The sequence below is a fragment of the Acinonyx jubatus genome, chromosome B4 (genome assembly GCF_027475565.1).
Source record: "Acinonyx jubatus isolate Ajub_Pintada_27869175 chromosome B4, VMU_Ajub_asm_v1.0, whole genome shotgun sequence".
Classification (NCBI taxonomy): Eukaryota; Metazoa; Chordata; class Mammalia; order Carnivora; family Felidae; genus Acinonyx; species Acinonyx jubatus.
The window spans coordinates 84,113,940-84,132,387 of NC_069387.1; the positions used below are offsets into that span (position 1 = coordinate 84,113,940).

General features: G+C 34.9%; 1 protein-coding gene across 8 annotated transcripts in view; it reads left to right on the forward strand.

The window, feature by feature from the left end:
* The window catches only part of SLC16A7 (solute carrier family 16 member 7), a 191,087-nt gene that overhangs the window by 161,257 nt on the left and 11,382 nt on the right, over positions 1–18,448 (forward strand). For all 8 annotated transcript variants that reach the window (XM_027071366.2, XM_027071368.2, XM_027071367.2 and 5 more), the window contains 2 exons: positions 14,821–14,964; positions 17,252–18,070. In XM_027071366.2, the coding sequence (XP_026927167.1) occupies positions 14,821–14,964; positions 17,252–18,070 (963 nt within the window). The remainder of the gene's footprint in view (positions 1–14,820; positions 14,965–17,251; positions 18,071–18,448) is intronic.

An 18,448-nucleotide genomic window follows, 5' to 3' on the forward strand; every position in this document is an offset into this window, starting at 1 on the left:
AACACTCACTTTTTCCGAGTACCTTTTTGGATGTGAAAATCTGCCTCTCTTTGAAAGTACTATCTCCATGACTGCTCAAGCACGGATGGCTGATTGATAATTGGAGATTTTTAGAGATATGCTTAAGGTTATAGAACCACGACCCTTTTATCCCCCAGCTTACTAAACAGCAGTGACACTTAATCTTATTTTCTCAGTTTGAAATGAGAAACCAATTATCCATTACAAAATTTTTGGAAAAGCTTCCATCTCACTACCTTCCCAACAGTGTGCCCAACATCTAATGTTTGTTGAGTCAATTCTCCTTATTAACTTAAACAGGAATGAGCTGTTCCAGAATGTTCCAGAATGCTGAAATTCACTTGCATCCTTTTAAAGTTCTCTGCTTTTCCAGCATTCTTTCATACTCATGTTATTTTTAATACTGTAAATAAAATTATAATAAATATGTCATGAGTAATGACTGTTTATACTAAAATAGCAAAATCAACAGAAGGTAGAAAAGCTGAGATAGTACTTTACTTAATAATCTACGGATTGCATGTTTATTGTAGGAAACTACTTTTGATAAGTAATTTACATTGTTTTTTAAGAAATGTAAGGTTCACCATAGTAGTTAGACTTAAAAATCATTTCAAAACGCGATTGGAATCAGTCATGCAAGGATTTCATAATTTAGCATACTTTAAACTGCAGCTTTTATATGTAAGATATATGAAATATTTTCTTTGAAAATCCTAGGATTAAAAGAACATAAATGTCTGACCAACTTTCATTCCTTAAGTCTCTTTACAATATTCTTATTACGTGGTCACATAGCTTCTGCTTGAACAGTTCAAGGGCAAGTAACTATCTCTCAAAGAATTAAGAATATCTTTTCTATACAAAGATCTTCTATAACTTCTGTTGTATCTCTTAACCCTCTCAATGTTCTTCAAATAATGAAAGGAAGCTGTTATTTTTTTTCCTATATCATATTTATCAGAGCTAAGTATATACATTTTTTTCAACCATTCCTCATTTTATCAGGTGTTCATGTGTGAAAACACTCTCCTCTTCAGGTAATCTGCCTCTATTTTTCTAGCCCAGAGTGTTCCATTGGGAGCTTAGTGGAATTTGAAATTGGCCAAATCTGTGTAATGGGTTTTACACCTTTCAGGAGGTTTAGCATCTCTGATCCCATCCACCAAATACTAATAGTGCTCCAAATTCCCATGAAAACAGACATATTCTCTAACACTGCCAAATGTCCCATATGAAGGATAGATTTTACTTCAGTTAAGAAGTTCTGATAAGCAAAGGACCTGAATAGATGTTTTTCCAAAGAAGACATCAGAGAGCCAACAGATATATGAAAAGGTGCCAGACATCATTGATCATCAGGGAAATGCTAATCAAAAACACAATGAGGTATCACCTCACACCTGTTAGAATGTTTATTATATAAAAGGCAAGAGAAAACAAATGCTGGCAAGGATATGGACAAAAGGGAACCCTTATACACTGTTGGTAAGAATGAAGATCTTTACAGCCATTATAGAAATCAATATAAAGTTCTTTAAAAAATTAAAAGTAGAACTCCCATATGATCTGTCAATCCCACTTCTGAGTATATATCCAAAGGAAATAAAATTACTGTCTTCAGGAGATGTCTGCACTCTCATATTCATTGCAGCATTCTTCACAGTAGCCAGGATATGGAAACAACCCAACTGTCCTTCAATAGCTGAATAGTTAAAGACTGTGCGGTATATGTATATATGCAGTGGGATATTGTCCAACCCTAAAAGAAAGCAAATCCTGTCATTTATGACAATATGGATGAAGCTTGAGAACATTATACTAACTGATTAAGTCAGAGAAAGACAAATACTGCATGATCTCACATATGTGGAATCTAAAAAAGTTGAACTCCTAGAACCAGAGAGTAGAAGAAGAAGGTGGTGTTGCCAGGGGGTGAGGAAAGTGGAGGAAATGAGATGTTGGTGAAATGCACAAACTTTCCATTATAAAATGAGTAATTCGGGAGACCTAATGTACCACATGGTGACTACAGTTAACAACCATGTAATGTATACCTGAAATTTTCTAAGAAAGTAGATCTCTTATGTTCTTACCCCCCCCCCCACACACACACACGGTAACTATGAGAGGTGATGGATATGTTAATTAGCTTGACTGTGGTTATTCATAACGTAGGCATATATCAGATCATCATGTTGTACACCTTAAATCTATACAATTAAAAACAAGCTCTGATAATGTAGGTGAATTTTGGGGTGGAGCAGTTTAGTTTTTATTTGTTTTTTTGTAGTCACAAGTTCTCTATTACTTGACTAGTAATTGATCATAGCTTTCTATTCTAGTTTTTTTTAAAAAAACCCATCTTCTAATAATGTATGCTAATTTGTTCCTAGAAACCTTCAGATTTATTATTTATTAATCTATGGAAGACATATTTTTGTTTGTTTCTGACAAGTGGGTCTATATTTCCCTGACCCTACTTTTCTCTGACATCTTCTTTGTTCTTTTTATCTTAACACTATAATTTAATTACTTCATCAGCAGCTATCAGTGCTTAGAGATACTCCTTATTCTTCCATATTTTTTCTCCATAAAAATCTTAATTTTCAGAGATTTGAACCTCATACCTCCCTTCTCTCGGTTTCTCTTCATGACTCTAGTTCTAATTCCATGAGATATACCATTATTCTTCTCTTGAGTTGCCATTTCTTCTCCAAAAATCCACACTTGTCTTCCATTTTGGTCATCTCAGGCTTATTTTGTATTTGTGTAATTTTTCTAATTTCGGTACCAAATATTTTTCTTTAAAAAAGTGGTTTAAAATATCCTAGAAAAAATGTTGGAAATAATATAAAAAGTGAAGGAGTAAGTGTAAATGTCTGGAAATGTGAGTTCAAGCCAAAACCAAAAGATGGGGAAGTATATTAAGGAAAAATATTCTGCAAATACCTTCCAAGGTTGCTTCTGGAAACCACTGTTCAGTGCCCATATGTCAGTTTACTCCTCTATCTGTAGGCCTGCATTGCAGGTGCTATTTCCACAGGTAACCTGTGGTGCTTTCTGGAACTTGTTGATTCCTCATTCAGAAAGACAAGAATATCATACATCATATATTTACTAAACAGTTGGATTCATTCATTCATTCATTCATTTTTTTAAATGTTTATTTTGAGGGAGAGAGGGACAGAGCATGAGCAGGGGAGGGGCAGAGAAAGAGAGGGAGACAGAATCTGAAGCGGGCTCCAGGCTCTGAGATGTCAGCACAGAGCCCGACTTGGGGGCTTGAACTCAAAAGCCATGAGATCATGACCTGAGCTGGAGTCAGACGCTTAACCGACTGAGCCATCCAGGCACCCCTCATTCATTCATTTTAGACTTACTCTGTGAACACTGTTATAGCTGGATCCCACTCATAGAGGTTCTAGAAGATGCCAAAGGATATAAAATGTCCTACTGTGACTTTTAAAAAAAATAATATTGTTCTCTGGATTGATAGTAATGTTACATACATTAGAGCATATATGTCCCATAATTAATAATAAATAATGAGATTTCTGAGGCCATTATTAACATTTTTTTAAAATTTTATTTTGAGTTCATATGTGTGTGTGTATGTGTAAAAGATGGTAGTTATAAAGAGGTTAAAATATAAACCAACCGCAAAGACGTATCTAGACAATGTCATATATTTTATCTAAACCCCCGTGAAATTCCAAACACCAAAAAACCCTTGTCAACTTAAAGTTTTTATTTAATTTATGAATGTATGTATTGCCATAAATTTATGACTGCCACTTACTTCAGGAAATCTATAAAACAAGCTATTAAACGAAATACCCAGTTCTTCAAAGTAAAATTACAGTTTTTCAGTTAGGCATGTGATTGAACCAAACTTCTTTTGTTGTAATTACTCTTGGTATTTCCAAATCTATCTTTCATTAGACCACAATATTTAAGGAAAAGTAGTCTTTTTTTGCACGTTTATCTGCTAGGGTGCTTTCAGTTTAAACACTAAATAAATACATTCCTTCATTTAACAAGGATTTAAAGTATAGAGTGACCATAAAATGGCATCATTAGGTTCCAAGTCCACTTCATTGTGATGCTCTGTGAAGTTCTCTAGCTTCTGTGTTTCACCTTTTCCTCAGGCCAGCTCTCTTCATGTTTGTAAGACAGCTGCTGTGTTTCAAAGTAACATACATATAGGAGACAACATTTAGTGATTTATTTTTCGTATCTCTCTCTGTCTTTTTCTCTTTTTCTTTTAGAAAGAGAGAGTGGGAGCAGGAGAGGGGCAGAGAAACAGAAAGAATCTTACGCAGGCTCAACACTCAGCATAGAGCCCCACATGGGGCTTGATCCCACAACACTGGGATCATAACTTAAGCCAAAGACTCAGATGTTCAACTGCCTGAGCCACCCACGTGCCCCCTCTTTGTATCTCTTTTTAATAAAAAGACTTTTGAGGTGCCTGGATGACTCAGTCAGTTGAGCATCCAACTCTTGGTTTTGGCTCAGGTCATGATCTCCTAGCTTCATGAGTTCAAGCTCCGCCTTAGGCTCAGTGTTGCTTGGGGTTCCCTCTCTCTTCCTCTCTCTCTGCACCTCCCCCATTTTTGCTGTCTCTGTCTCTCTTGAAATAAATAAATGAACTTTAAAAAAATGAAGAACTTTTCCCAGAAATTGCTAGATTTCCTCTCATGTCTTGGCGGCCAGAATTGTGTCATAAGCCCAGACCTAAATCATTCAATGGAGAAGGGAATGATGTTATCACAACTGGCTCTCTATGTAAATCAGGATTTACTCCTACCTCCATAATTCTCTTAGCATGTGGCTGCACAGTGAAAAGCAGAATCCTGCAGGGAATCCATGTTTTCTCAAAAGAGAAAGCAGGAGAAAATGGATGCAGAGATGCAGAGTTTATAACCAAGAGTATTAGACACAGGAGGACTCACTTAAATATGTTATTGTTTCTCTGGTGATGACTATTCCCTAGAATAAGTGGAGAATACTAATTATTATCACTCTGTAGTACTTTATACCAGCACTTATGTAAAAAGTTCACAAAGGACAGTAGGAGCACATTTTCTTGATACTGTGTCTCTTAGGTTCAAAACACACCTACACACAAATATACCTATATATACACTATATATACACTATATATACGCTATATATACACTATATATACACTATATGTAGTGTATGGAGTCAAGTATGGTAATAAGTAGTGACAGAGATATTGGAGTATGTGGACCTCATACCTTTAGTTAGGAATTTTGTATGCGTAAAACCAGTCTTCACTCATAAACAAAGGCACTTTAAAGAGAAGAGTTAAAATCAATGGAGCTGATGTACTCATCTCTAAATTGACCTTTAACCTGGCATATGTGTTTCTTGTTTTGTTTTGTTTTACATATCATCTTTAGATGAAAAGAAAAAGGAACCCAGTAGATTAAATACCCTCTTTAAAACCTGTCTGCTGTGATAAATACTGATATCATGTCGAAGTGAGGGTGGCATCATATGACAGTTCTAAAATCAACTTAGAAAATAATTTCATCTAATTAAATTAAAAAATAATTCCTATCTCCTATATGAAATAAATTGTCTTAAGTCTAAGTAAATTATAAATGAGTCACATTATGCCCTTACCCTCCCAAGAGCTGAGATTCTAGTGACTAATACAAATATGGAAATAAATATCACAAAGTAGAATATTAATACTAACTTGAGAGAAGAACAAAGTAGTTTAGCACCTAAAAGATTAGAATACGTTAGATGGATGCGTTCATGGAATGCATTAGAACCAAGTTATTTAAAGCTAATTTTGAAGAACACATGGAAGGAAATAATATAAAATTTCATAGGACTTCATGCAATATTCTATGTACAGTAAGAATTATGAGGGAAAAATATCCATGAACAGAAACATATTTTAGCACCATTTAGAAATGGTCATATCGTTTATTAGTTGCCTAAGACAGGTATGAACCTTCAATTTACAGATTGAATTTTCCTGACTGGTTAAGAGAAATACATATATTTTAAGATACATTATCAATTACATAGCCACATTCAAAACTTCCACTGAGGTTAAACTATTACAACATTTAATTGAGTATAACAAATTGGAAAAATGTTAGAATCACTTTAAATGTTCTATAGTTAGATGGGATGCCTGGGTGGCTCAGTCAGTTAGGTATCCGACTCTTGACTTTGTCTGAAGTCACGATCTCACAGTTTGAGTCCAAACCCCACATTGGGCTCCCCACTGTCAGCTTGGAACTCTGTCTCCCTCTCTCTCTGCCCCTTTCCTATATATATATATAGATCTCCATATCCGGGCGCCTGGGTCGCTCAATCATTTAAGCATCTGACTTTGGTTCAGGTCATAATCTCATGGTTCATGGGTTCAAGCCCCACATCAAGCCTCTGTGCTGACAGCTCAGAGCTTGGGGCCTGCTTCGGATTCTGTGTCTCCCTCTCTCTCTGCCCCTACTGTGCTCATGCTCTGTTTCTCTCTGTCTCTCAAAAATGAATAAATGTTTTAAAATATTAAAGATTATTAAAAATATATAAATAAGTGTTCTATAATTAGATTTCACTGAAATAATTCTGTGAAACTAAATAAATTTTTTAAATAATATGTATATATTTTATTATTTGTTTTAATTTAAATCCAAGTTACTTAACATATAGTGTAATAATGATTTCAGTAATGGAATTTAATGATTCATCACTTACATATAGCACCCAGTGCTCATCCCAAGTGCCCTCCTCAATGCCCACCACCCATGTAGCCCATCCCCACACCCAACACCCCTCCAGCAACCCTCAGTTTGTTCTCTGTATGCAACGGTCTCTTAACGGTTTGTTTCCCTGTCTGTTTTTATCTTACTTTTGCTTCCTTTCCCCTATGTTCATCTGTTTCATTTCTTGAATTCCCCATATGAATGAAATCATATATTTGTCTTTCTCTGACTTATTTCACTTAGCATAATACACTCTAGTTCCATCCACGTTGTTGCAAATGGCAAGATTTCATTCTTTTTGATCCCTGAGTAATATCCCATCGTGTGTGTGTGTATGTGTGTGTGTGTGTGTGTGTGTGTGTGTGTCTATATATATAGACACACACACACACACATCACCACATCTTCTTTATCCATTCATCAGTTGATGGACATTTGGGCTCTTTCCATACTTTGGCTATTGTCAATAGTGCTGCTATAAACATTGGGATGCATGTGTCCCTTCAAATCTTGAATCAGCACTCCTGTATCCTTTGGATAAATACCTAGTAGTGCAATTACTGGGTTGTATGGTAGTTCTATTTAGAAACTAAGTAAACTTTTAAGCTTTAGGGGAAAAGAAAGTATTTAGTAGATGTCAACTATTTTTTAGTGTGAGATAGTATTAATAGATTTTTGAGATAGTGTTAATAGTATTAATAATAGTACTTTATGAGATAGTGTTATAGATACTATAAAGACTATTATAAATATATTTTATAGATCTTATTAATACTTTAGATAGTATTTTATGAGATAGTATTAATAGATTTTATTTTTTATGAAATATATTTAATAGGAATTGAATTTTTTCTATTATATCAGAATGTCTTAGACTGCAAGCAGGGAAAAATCCAATGTCCATTGGTAAACTAACCAGCACTGAAGCTTTATGATGTTATATCACAAGAAGTCTGGTTTGGTTAATTTATTGGCTCTTTGGTCTAATCAATGGCTTAAATGTCTGTCTCATCTTCAAGAACACTTTACAGTCAAAAGATGACTATGGAACCTCGAGGCATCACATTCTCATGAAAACATACAGAGGCATTTTATTGCTTTATTGCTTTATAAGACTAAGGACATCCTTTCCCAGAAGCCCTCAGAAAATTTTACCCTATATAAATTGCCCCCAGATGCTCATGTTTAAGCCAGTATTTGGTGATGGGAATGGTCCTATCATGATTGGCTTACAGTACTTAACGATTCATTCCCCAAGCGTTAAGGCCTGGGGTGTCACAGAAGAGATTAATTATAAAACAAAATCAGGATTCTTTAGGAGAGAGTAATTATAAAACAAAATCAGGATTCTTTTAGGAAGAATTAAGGGCATAGACAACCAGAAGTTTCTGCAATATAGTCTTATTTTTTCTGTCTTCTTAAAAATCATTCCAAAGATCAGGGATTATAAAGTATACATTTGCATAATGTAATATTAAATGTAATTTTTTATTTTGAATAAATGAGCATCATACATGTAAAAGAAATGTGATCTCTGCTCCCAGGAATAATGATACTTGTGCGAGGCATGGCTCTAGAACAGGTAGGTGTAGCAGAGGGCTTGAGCAATCCTTCAAAGTTATCACTCTGCAACTCAGTTTCCTTATATATAAAATGGGAATGAAGAAATCATGCCAACTTTTAGAGAGATTTTAAGGATTCAATGTGATTTTATATGTGAAGAGTTTAGAAACATGCCAAGTCCTCAAGAAAGGTTTTTGGTTTTTTGTTGTTTTTTTTTTGTTTTTTTTTTTTACGGAGCCATTGTGCCAGCCTTAAACAAGTGAAAATGGTTTTCCTGGTTGGGAAGAATGTAACCTGTAAACACCAAGGAAGTGTTCGGCATTTCTGCCAGTGCTCACAGGGAATGTTCGTTTTCAAACACTTTGATTTGTAGTGAAAGGTTTTGAGGTCAGTTTGTTCACTCTCGCACCCCTCCCCCATGCAGAGTGACCATTCCTTTAAACAGCTGTAATGATGCCAGGTTGGTACGTTCATCCGTTGAAATGGTGAGATGTCTGTCTGAGGAGGTGACATATGCACAGAGACCTGAATGTGAGAAAAAAGAAGCCATTTATATATAAAGGGGAGAACATTTCAAACAGGGAACAGAAAATGCAAAGATGAGTTCGTAGACCATGTCACCCTCCAGTACCCTCTGTCCCTGTTATGCATCAAAATACACCTAGCATATTAATCACCCCTTTCTTGATTTCTACAGCTACTCAAACCATTCGTTCAAAACCCTCATATACTTAAAAATCTAAAATACTAGTTGAATGCTGAATGAATATACTATGAGTGCCTTCGGCCGACATAAAAATTCATCTTTTGTAAGAGCCTGAATGAGCTCTAGTAAATCAAACCGGCGCAATTATCATTGAGCAACATGCTAACTGACGATGATTTACCGGCATAAGATTTATATCTCCATCCTTTGTAAAGGTAAATGCGATAGCTGCTTCATAATTATTAGGGACTCTCCCCTCATGTTTTTCACTGACCTTAAGTGAAATGAGATCACTTGGAGAAAGAAAGCAGGGGAATTTTCAATTCCAACTTCAGTGCAGGGATAAACGTCAGGCAAACAAGTAGTTAAGAGGAGGCTCCCACCCTCTGTCCCAATTAAAATAGCAACAGTTTTCTAATTCAAAAAATCTCTTTGAAAAATCTTTCAAATTTAGAAAGTCCCTGTCAGTAAGAAAAATACTACAGTAGTAAACACAGATAAATTTCTGTAATTGCAAACAACTTTCTCCCAGCCCTGCACTAGTGCTTTTTATCATTTGATTTGACAGGATACCACATATACAAATTTGAAATAAAGCAAATGAAAAATAAATTATAGCAGTTTATCATTTCTTCTGTTAGTGTTTATGCTATGCATAAAATTTTTATGTAGCTCAAATTGATAGTCAATTCCAATTCATGGTTTTAGATTGATCAAATATATTTTATGAAATGTTCATTACATAACATATTCTCTACATTTTCTCACAGCATTTATCATGTACTCATGCCATATACCAAAGAAATAAAACAAACACTATGAGTTCATGTTTGCAGAACAGAATAACAATGCACAAAAGAATAGACCAGCTCCTGTATACGTAGGTCGTACATTTTAAAAATATTTACCGAAAAAAAAATCAGTTGTTTAAATATAACTACATGCAAAACTCAAAATTAGAAGAGATATACTATAGTAGTTGTATTCAGAATCCCCAAGACAACTTTCAGGTTTGATGATTCACTAGAAAAGTTCACCGGACCCAACAATGTCTTTTTCATGGCTATGATTTGTTATAACAAAAGGATGCCAAACAAAGGAATGGCAAAAGCCCATGGGTCAAAGTCCAGGAGAAACTAGGTGCAAAGTTCCAAGAGTCCTCTCCCAATGGAATCACAGAGGATAAGCTGAATCCAGCAACTAGTTGTGACACAGGTGAAGCGTTGTCTACCAGGAAGATTACTGGAGACTCGAAGCTTATGGTTTCTATTGGGTTGCTGGTCACATGGGCATTCTCTGTCGCACATGACCTAAAGATCCACACTCGGGGTAGGAAAACAGATGTTTGGCGTAAACCACATCATGAAACAGTTCAAGCACAGTGAGCCACCTCACCAGTTAGGGAATGGTGGGAACATGTCTGAAATCCAAGTTCCCAGGTGCCAGCCTTGCAGGCAGGCCTTTCTAAGGATGGCAGTCTCATACATGATATGTTAATTCTTTTCTGCACAGTAGTAAAAGGTGTAAGTTTTATAATCAGATGACCTGAGGCTCATATCCACATTCTACCACTTATATTGATGTGTCCTTAGACAAGTTATCTAAACATTTTGCATATATCAGTTTGATCAACTCTTACATTACTGTAATTATCAATTGCCATGAATATCACATGCCATAATTCATGTACAATTCTTAACACACTGCCTGCAAAGAGTAATAATTCAATAAATGTTGATGAATAATAATAGTATATGTGGTGACTAATGTCACAGAGCTTCAAATAGAATATATGAACAAGACTCAAATAAAATAGAGAGTAAATAAGTGTTGCGGTATGTGTGTGGGGGGGGGAGGGGTGACGAACTATAAGTGCAACAGTTCTAAGAATGGGCAAACACTGTAATTTGTAAGAACCCACAAAAACTTCCTTGCCAGAGTATTCTTTTGCTAAGTGTTATGGAGCCATAGTCATTAAAAGACAGAAGTAGCTGACCGAAGTAGCTTTCAGAAAACAAAGAAGGTGAAATATGGGTGACAACATTGTGATCTTCATACTGCTCTCTGAGAAAGTCCTCCTTTACAGCATCACAGCTACCATGAAAGTGACTACTATACTTGACTCTAAAAATTCTGAGATAGTTCTGAAACCTGGATCAGAAGAAATTAGTGGGTAGATCAGGCTGGTTTGGATACAGTCTGATACTTTCTTGGATTTTTTGGAAGTAAGACAATATTAATAATTCTTACACATCACTTTTTTTTAACTACTTGAGAAATAAAACACAGCATTTGGATGAGTAATACCTTTGCTCTACTTAGATATGGGCTCAGATACAACTCTCAGAAGGTAGAGAATTTTTTTGACATAACTAATGATTAAACATCATGATTACTTAAAAACATATGCTGAGTAAAAACTTCCACACTGATTGAATTAATAGATAAATGAATGAATGGGCTCAGAATATAATTAGGCCTATGATTCATCAAGAAAGGATAACTGCGAGGCTAGTGCATGTTTAACAAAAATTACATGTGATGAGAATTTATTTTCTTAAAACTTTATCTTTCTTGTTAATACAATGAATCAAGCTGTTTGTAGGTTGGAGAAAGAGGTATTGAGTGGCATTGTGTTTTACATCTAATTTTAGATGCCTCCTCAAGCTAATATTAAGCATTTAAAGATTCTTTAAAAAATAAGTATAGTTTGTCCTGTATCATAATTTTAATTAGATCCACAACTGTTACAAATAGAAATACTTTATGACATTTTATAAGCATTTAATATGAAGAGGTAAGGAGCTTTGATTATTTCTAAATAAATCAACTTAAAAAGTATATATTTTTAATATATTTTTATATATTTCTTTTTGCTAGGAAAAGATTATAGATGAATTATGTAAGTATATTCCTTATAGATTATTTTAAGGATTATCACTTAACTAAAGTATATGATTTACAGAAAAATCATTTGTTAAAATCAGAACTCTTCATTGCATCTTGACTGATACTATGGTAGAAACTATAAAGGCCCCTTCCAAAAAAACAAAAAAATGTTAACACCTCTAAATATTTCCTTTATTGGCTACTCTTTTTTTTTAATTTTTTTATTGTTTATTATTTTTGAGAGAGAGAAGCGGGGGGGGGTGGGGGCTGAGAGCAAGCAGGGAAGGGGCAGAGACAACGGGAGACACCGAATCGGAAGAGGGCTCCAGGCTCTGAGTGCTCAGGACACGGCCCGGCGGGGGCTCAAACTCACAGGCCATGAGATCATGACCTGAGCTGTAGTTGGCCGCCCAACCAACTGAGCCACCCAGGCGCCCCTTTATTGGCTACTGTTAATCAGTCACAGTTGTGGGGGGGGGATGAAAGCCTTTATGTCGTTATCCTAAACTATAGACATTATTTACAATGCATTGCAAATTAAGTTGTGATTCATAGCCTCTGTTCAAATTTAAATTTATACCGTTTAGGCAAATACATTTGTAAAATGTAATTAGCCCTTGTGTTAGTTATCCAGGCATCACATAGAAAATGGCATATATAATTTCAACGATACTGAGAAAATTGTTTTTAGTCCAAGTAATTGATAAATGCCTTTGAATAGTCTGGTATTTAATCAAAGCACTCATCACAGTTCTTAAAATAACTTGTTGTTAATTTCCTCTGGACTATAATGCATTGATGTTTATAGCTGTGCGTTTATTATTTTATGTTTGGTGTATGTCAACTGGTTTTATACTAGAAGCTCAAGAAATATTGCATTGAACTGATTTGAGTTAAAGTGAAGTGAAGTGAATTGGTTAAGTAATTTTAAGAAAAGGAATATACACTTAAGTTCAATACTTAATCAAAGCTAATCAATTCAATTCTCACAAAGGCTATCTGAATTTAGCTATGTGCTTTTTAATGAAAATGCTCATTTCCTAAATCATATGAGTTTTTACCATCTTAGTGGTAGAAATCTATTCTTTTCACATTATCTTGTGCAATTTTCATTGATTTCTCCCCCAACTCTGTTGTTTTTATAGAGCTATCTTTCATATGGCCCTTTTTAGTTTTGCTTTGTTTGGTATTAAATGCAAAATGTGATATTCTGTTTTTGAGTTCTTTTTGTAAAATAATGTGTTTTTACCAATACCATTTCAGAAGATGTGTGGAGTAATATTAGGCCATGAAGTTTGTATTTCAACTTATAGTTAAGGAATAAAAATAATAACTATAGTTGTATGAAAGAATAAGGCTTATTGACAAATGAATCTGAACATATTTCAAATACTATCCACGTAAAAATTCTCAAATGCAGTACAATAGCACTTAGCAAATTTTTAAGTTACAGTATTAACTAAAAATCATTAATTATTTTCTAGGCTAAATATTGGACTGAGAATTCTGACCTAATGTAGTATTTTTTTCCTCAAAGCAATGGCCCTTGTTATAGATGAAATATGATTTTTAGTTAAGAAGGAAATGTCAAATCAAACCATTTACATGTTGACAGGTCTCATAAAATAGTATAAACTTTCACAGAATCTAAGATGACCTCAATTGTTAGGTTGTACCATTATTTTATGAGATACTGCTAAAAAAAATGCTGTGATTAAAATAAAACAGCTCTTAATATTTAGAGCCTTTATTTTATAACTACCAAAAGAGCTTTTCTAGATGTAAACATAGATGATTTTAATCCTTTTAATCACTCTTGCACATTTTATATATATACACACACACACATGCATTAGGAAGTGTACATTAAATAAATTGAGTAAGGCATTTCTAAAACTTCTTCCCATTCAGTATATGGCTCTCCTAAATTAGTTTTTGAGTCAGCGTTCTCAGTGTTTGTGTTTCACACGTAAGCTTGTTCTCTTTGCCAGTGAGGCAGCATATCTTACTAGAGAGATCTGCCATTTTCTCTGGTAATTTCATCTCAGCTGCTCTACCTATTCAGTATGTTTTGATGCTGGTACTTTCTTGACATTATCAGAATGTGTCAACAGGAGAATATTTCAGACAATAATCAGGATTCATATTCATATTACTTCTTCAAGTGGTCCTTATATGGTTTGATTGCAATTTGAAATATATGAAATATGAAGAATTGCCATTGTCCAACCAAGCCACAGAATTAACCAAATTCAAGCATGCATAGGCTGTGATAGCTACTTTGCTACCTATGACCACCACCTGTCAAACAGGGATTGTTAAGAGACCTCTAGTGTGAGACATCCTCATTTCTAACATAATAAAATGTGAAAACAATTGGTATCTTAGAATCAAAAGAAATTTTTCAAAAAAGGATTTATAAAGAAAATCATACTGTGGTATCATAAAACAATTTTGAGCTCTAATTAAGAGGATATGTATGTGTTTGCCCATAGAATATATTATTCTAGAAAATAAAATGATAACAAACAAGTGATTTCTGTAATCTCTAGATTGTTACATAAATTTGTTTGCATTTATTAAATATTGGGTAGTATAACTATGTCCTGTTGAAAAACTTTTGCATCAAAAGTTGAATGATTATGGTCGTAAACTATATGTTAAACACTTAGAATTTATTATTTTATGTGCTGTCATATATATGGTTAAAGAAAAACAGTCGATCTGATTAGGAAGTATTGAAAAGTCTTCATTATATTCTATGTGAACTAATATTTTTGTTTGATCATTAAAACGTGCTTTCAAAATTAACAAATGTTAAAAAATAAACTGTAAGTAAATGACCCAGCAATTGAATATTTCTTCATTTCCTCTCTACCTCAGGTCCCATAAGTAGTGTTCTGGTGAATAAATATGGTAGCCGACCAGTAGTGATGATAGGAGGTTTATTATGCTGCTTGGGAATGGTCACAGCCTCTTTTAGTACCAGCGTAATAGAGCTCTACCTCACTGTGGGATTCATTACCGGTAAGTCGTTTTGTTTTCTGCTTATTTTCTTCTTAACACTTCCATTGTTTGCAAAGCTCTGTAAGAAGCATAAACAATAGAACATTTACATTGTTTTACTTGAGTTTATGTCTTATAGCAGATGCTATCTTAAAGTATTTTCATCGACTACAATGAAATACTAGCGTGGAATGGCCAATCAAACTTATTTCAAGAAATGGAAGAAACAAAATATTAGACACATTAGGTGCTATGATATCAATGTCAAAAAGAAAACCATTTTCATTTAATTTTACCATTTCACCATTTGCTCATCAGCCAGTTAAGATGGGGTATTATGGACATAAACTTTCTGGCATATAAATAGCTTCATTTTTTTTAAAGTTATTTTTCAATACTTACCACTATTTAGAGTATCTGACTTATGACTCATTATAGGTTAAAAAAATGATGCCAAAATATATTTTCTGCATGCACTGATTTAGCTCTAACAATAGAATTATTTTTGTTTGTGTTCTGGTTAGTGGTAGGGCTCTGTATTAGGGTCCCTTCTCTTCCTTACGAAAGATTCCAGTTGCTTAAAGTCTCTGTAAGGCACATTTGCTGCAATATTTTTAAATTTTATACTGTCATTTGATTACAGTTGTTCCTCATGTGTAATGTCTGTTGACCTAAACTGACCTAAATATGTACATTTGGAAAACACTACTTTTATTAGCCTTAACAATAAATTGCATTAAGCAAATCTACACGCAAAGTTTTAAGGAAAATTGGATTCAGTGTATAAAGAAATTGAATCTTTTCCTTATGCACACAGCAAAACAGTAAGTGTATTTCTCTTTTTATAGTAATTTTAGATCAGTCTAACCCTTCAGTGGCATATCATTTGATGAAAAAAAAATAAGATGTAGTAAAGCCTATAGTAATAGTGATGTTAAAATCTTTCTCTTTACAGCCTATCCACAACGCTCTACGTTTTTGATGTGATAAAATACTTTTTCACATTGTCAATGAGAATCTTCTATCTAAGAATTGTCATAGTGCAGGGAACACCTTTTTTGTTTTGTGCAGAAATACCATATATTGCATTTGACCATAGAAGTCAGGCTGGGCCCACAAATAGATGTAATATGGAAACGATCATTTTGATATTACTGTCCCACAAATTTCAACAGCATTATATGCTATTCTGACTTCAATTCCATTTATTTTGAGTCTTGAAGACTTTGGAGCTTCTGGAGTCAATCCTTAAATGCACCTATGAGAGATTTATCTTAAGGCATTATCAGCCAATACTTTTTGATAGACAATCTAGTTTTAATCCTGACTTAGCACATATTAGCTGATCATGGGTAAATTAGCCTCTTTCTATCTTTTTGTCTTTAGAATATGGAAAATGATAGCTCTTTCCTTTTGGAGTTGTTGGGATGATGCATGCAAAAAATGAATACTCAGTACCTTACAGAGTGCCCAGAATTTCATTACTTTTAAATAAATATTTGCAGATAATTACCATCATAATGTCATTATATAACATCTTAAGAGTTCTAGAACTTACTTGACTTTGGCAAAACCCTCATTTGTTATTGTTGAGGGGATTGGAACTCAAGAAGTCTAAGTGTTTTGCCCAATAATGCATATAGGTGGGGCGCCTGGGTGGCTCAGTAGGTTAAGTGTGTGACTTCGGCTCAAGTCATGATCTCACAGTTTGTGAGTTCAAGCCCCGCATCGGGCTTTGTGCTGACAGTGTGGAGCCTGCTTGGGTTTCTCGTTCTCTCCCTTTCTCTCTGCTCCTCCCATGCTTGCGCTCTGTCTCTCTCAAAATAAAAAAACAAAACTTAAAAAAAATAAAAATAACAAAAGTGTTCACATAAATTGCACTCTTGCCCACAAGGTAGCAATCTATTGTATATGTGTGTATATAAATATAAAGCATATAAAAATATATGTTACATAAATGGAGAGAGAATTAACCTATCTGTGGAATTACATGATTTTAAGTAAGAACTAATAATTCTGTCCTAATTTCAACCTATTCTATGAATATGGAAACATCAGAAGTTCTTGGGTTTAATTTTGTGCTTTTACATGAAAGCAATATGAAGCTGTCATACCTGTCAAATGTCCAGTTATGAGAACCTCTTTGTTGATGTGCAATTCTGTGATAATAATTATCATCAAAAATTACCACCTGCTGTTGTACTTTGGGTCCTGACTTACCCACGTGAATGTACCTTTTAAGGAGTGATTTCTTTTGTGACTGACATAATGTGTTTGTGTTTTTCTTCCTTTTTGTCTTTCTTTTTAGGTTTAGGTTTAGCGTTCAACCTGCAACCTGCCCTAACAATCATTGGCAAATACTTCTACAAGAAACGACCCATGGCTAATGGCCTCGCCATGGCAGGAAGTCCTGTTTTCTTAAGCACATTGGCTCCTTTCAATCAGTACCTTTTTAATACTTTTGGTTGGAAAGGAAGTTTTTTGATTTTAGGAGGCTTATTGTTGAATGCTTGTGTGGCTGGATCGCTCATGAGACCCGTTGAACCCAAACAAGCTACGAAGAAGTCTAAAAATAAGATTGGCATAAGAGAGAATGACCCAGATGTGAAGAAAAGCCATAGGAAGAAATCAAGATGGGAAAGAGTTAATAAGTATTTAGATTTCTCCCTTTTTAAGCATAGGGGATTTCTGATATACTTATCTGGAAATGTCATTATGTTTCTAGGGTTTTTTGCCCCCATTATATTCTTGGCTCCATATGCCAAAGACAAGGGAATTGATGAGTATTCTGCAGCTTTCTTGCTGTCTGTTATGGCTTTTGTTGATATGTTTGCTAGACCTTGTGGAGGAATCATTGCAAACTCCAAATTTATCCGACCCCGAATCCAGTACTTCTTCAGTTTTGCAGTCATGTTCAACGGAGTGTGTCATCTCCTGTGCCCGTTGGCAGAGAACTACACAAGCCTGGTGTTGTATGCTGTGTTTTTTGGTCTCGGATTTGGGAGTGTTAGCAGTGTCCTCTTTGAAACGCTCATGGACCTGGTTGGCCCTCAGAGGTTTTCCAGCGCTGTGGGACTCGTCACAGTGGTGGAGTGTTGCCCTGTTCTTCTTGGCCCTCCTCTTGCTGGTAAGAATCATTCTCATCCAGAGGAGCAGAGAGCATAAAAGGAATACCCACTAGCCAGGAACTTCTTTGGAATGTATAATGTGGTTTATAACAATAAACATGAATAGCCTACAAGGCTGTGGGTGTGTTAACTTTAGGGTTTATTATATATGTATTTTTAAATTGCATAAATAGTTGATTTTAGACATAAATTTGCTTCAGAGCCTGGACCTATGAACTTAAGAATTTAAGTTAGACTGGGGCGCCTGGGTGGCTCAGTCAGTTAAGCGTCCGACTTCGGCTCAGGTCATGATCTCGCACTGTGTGAGTTCAAGCCCCACGTCAGGTTATGTGCTGACAGCTCAGAGACTGGAGCCTGTTTCAGATTCTGTGTCTCCC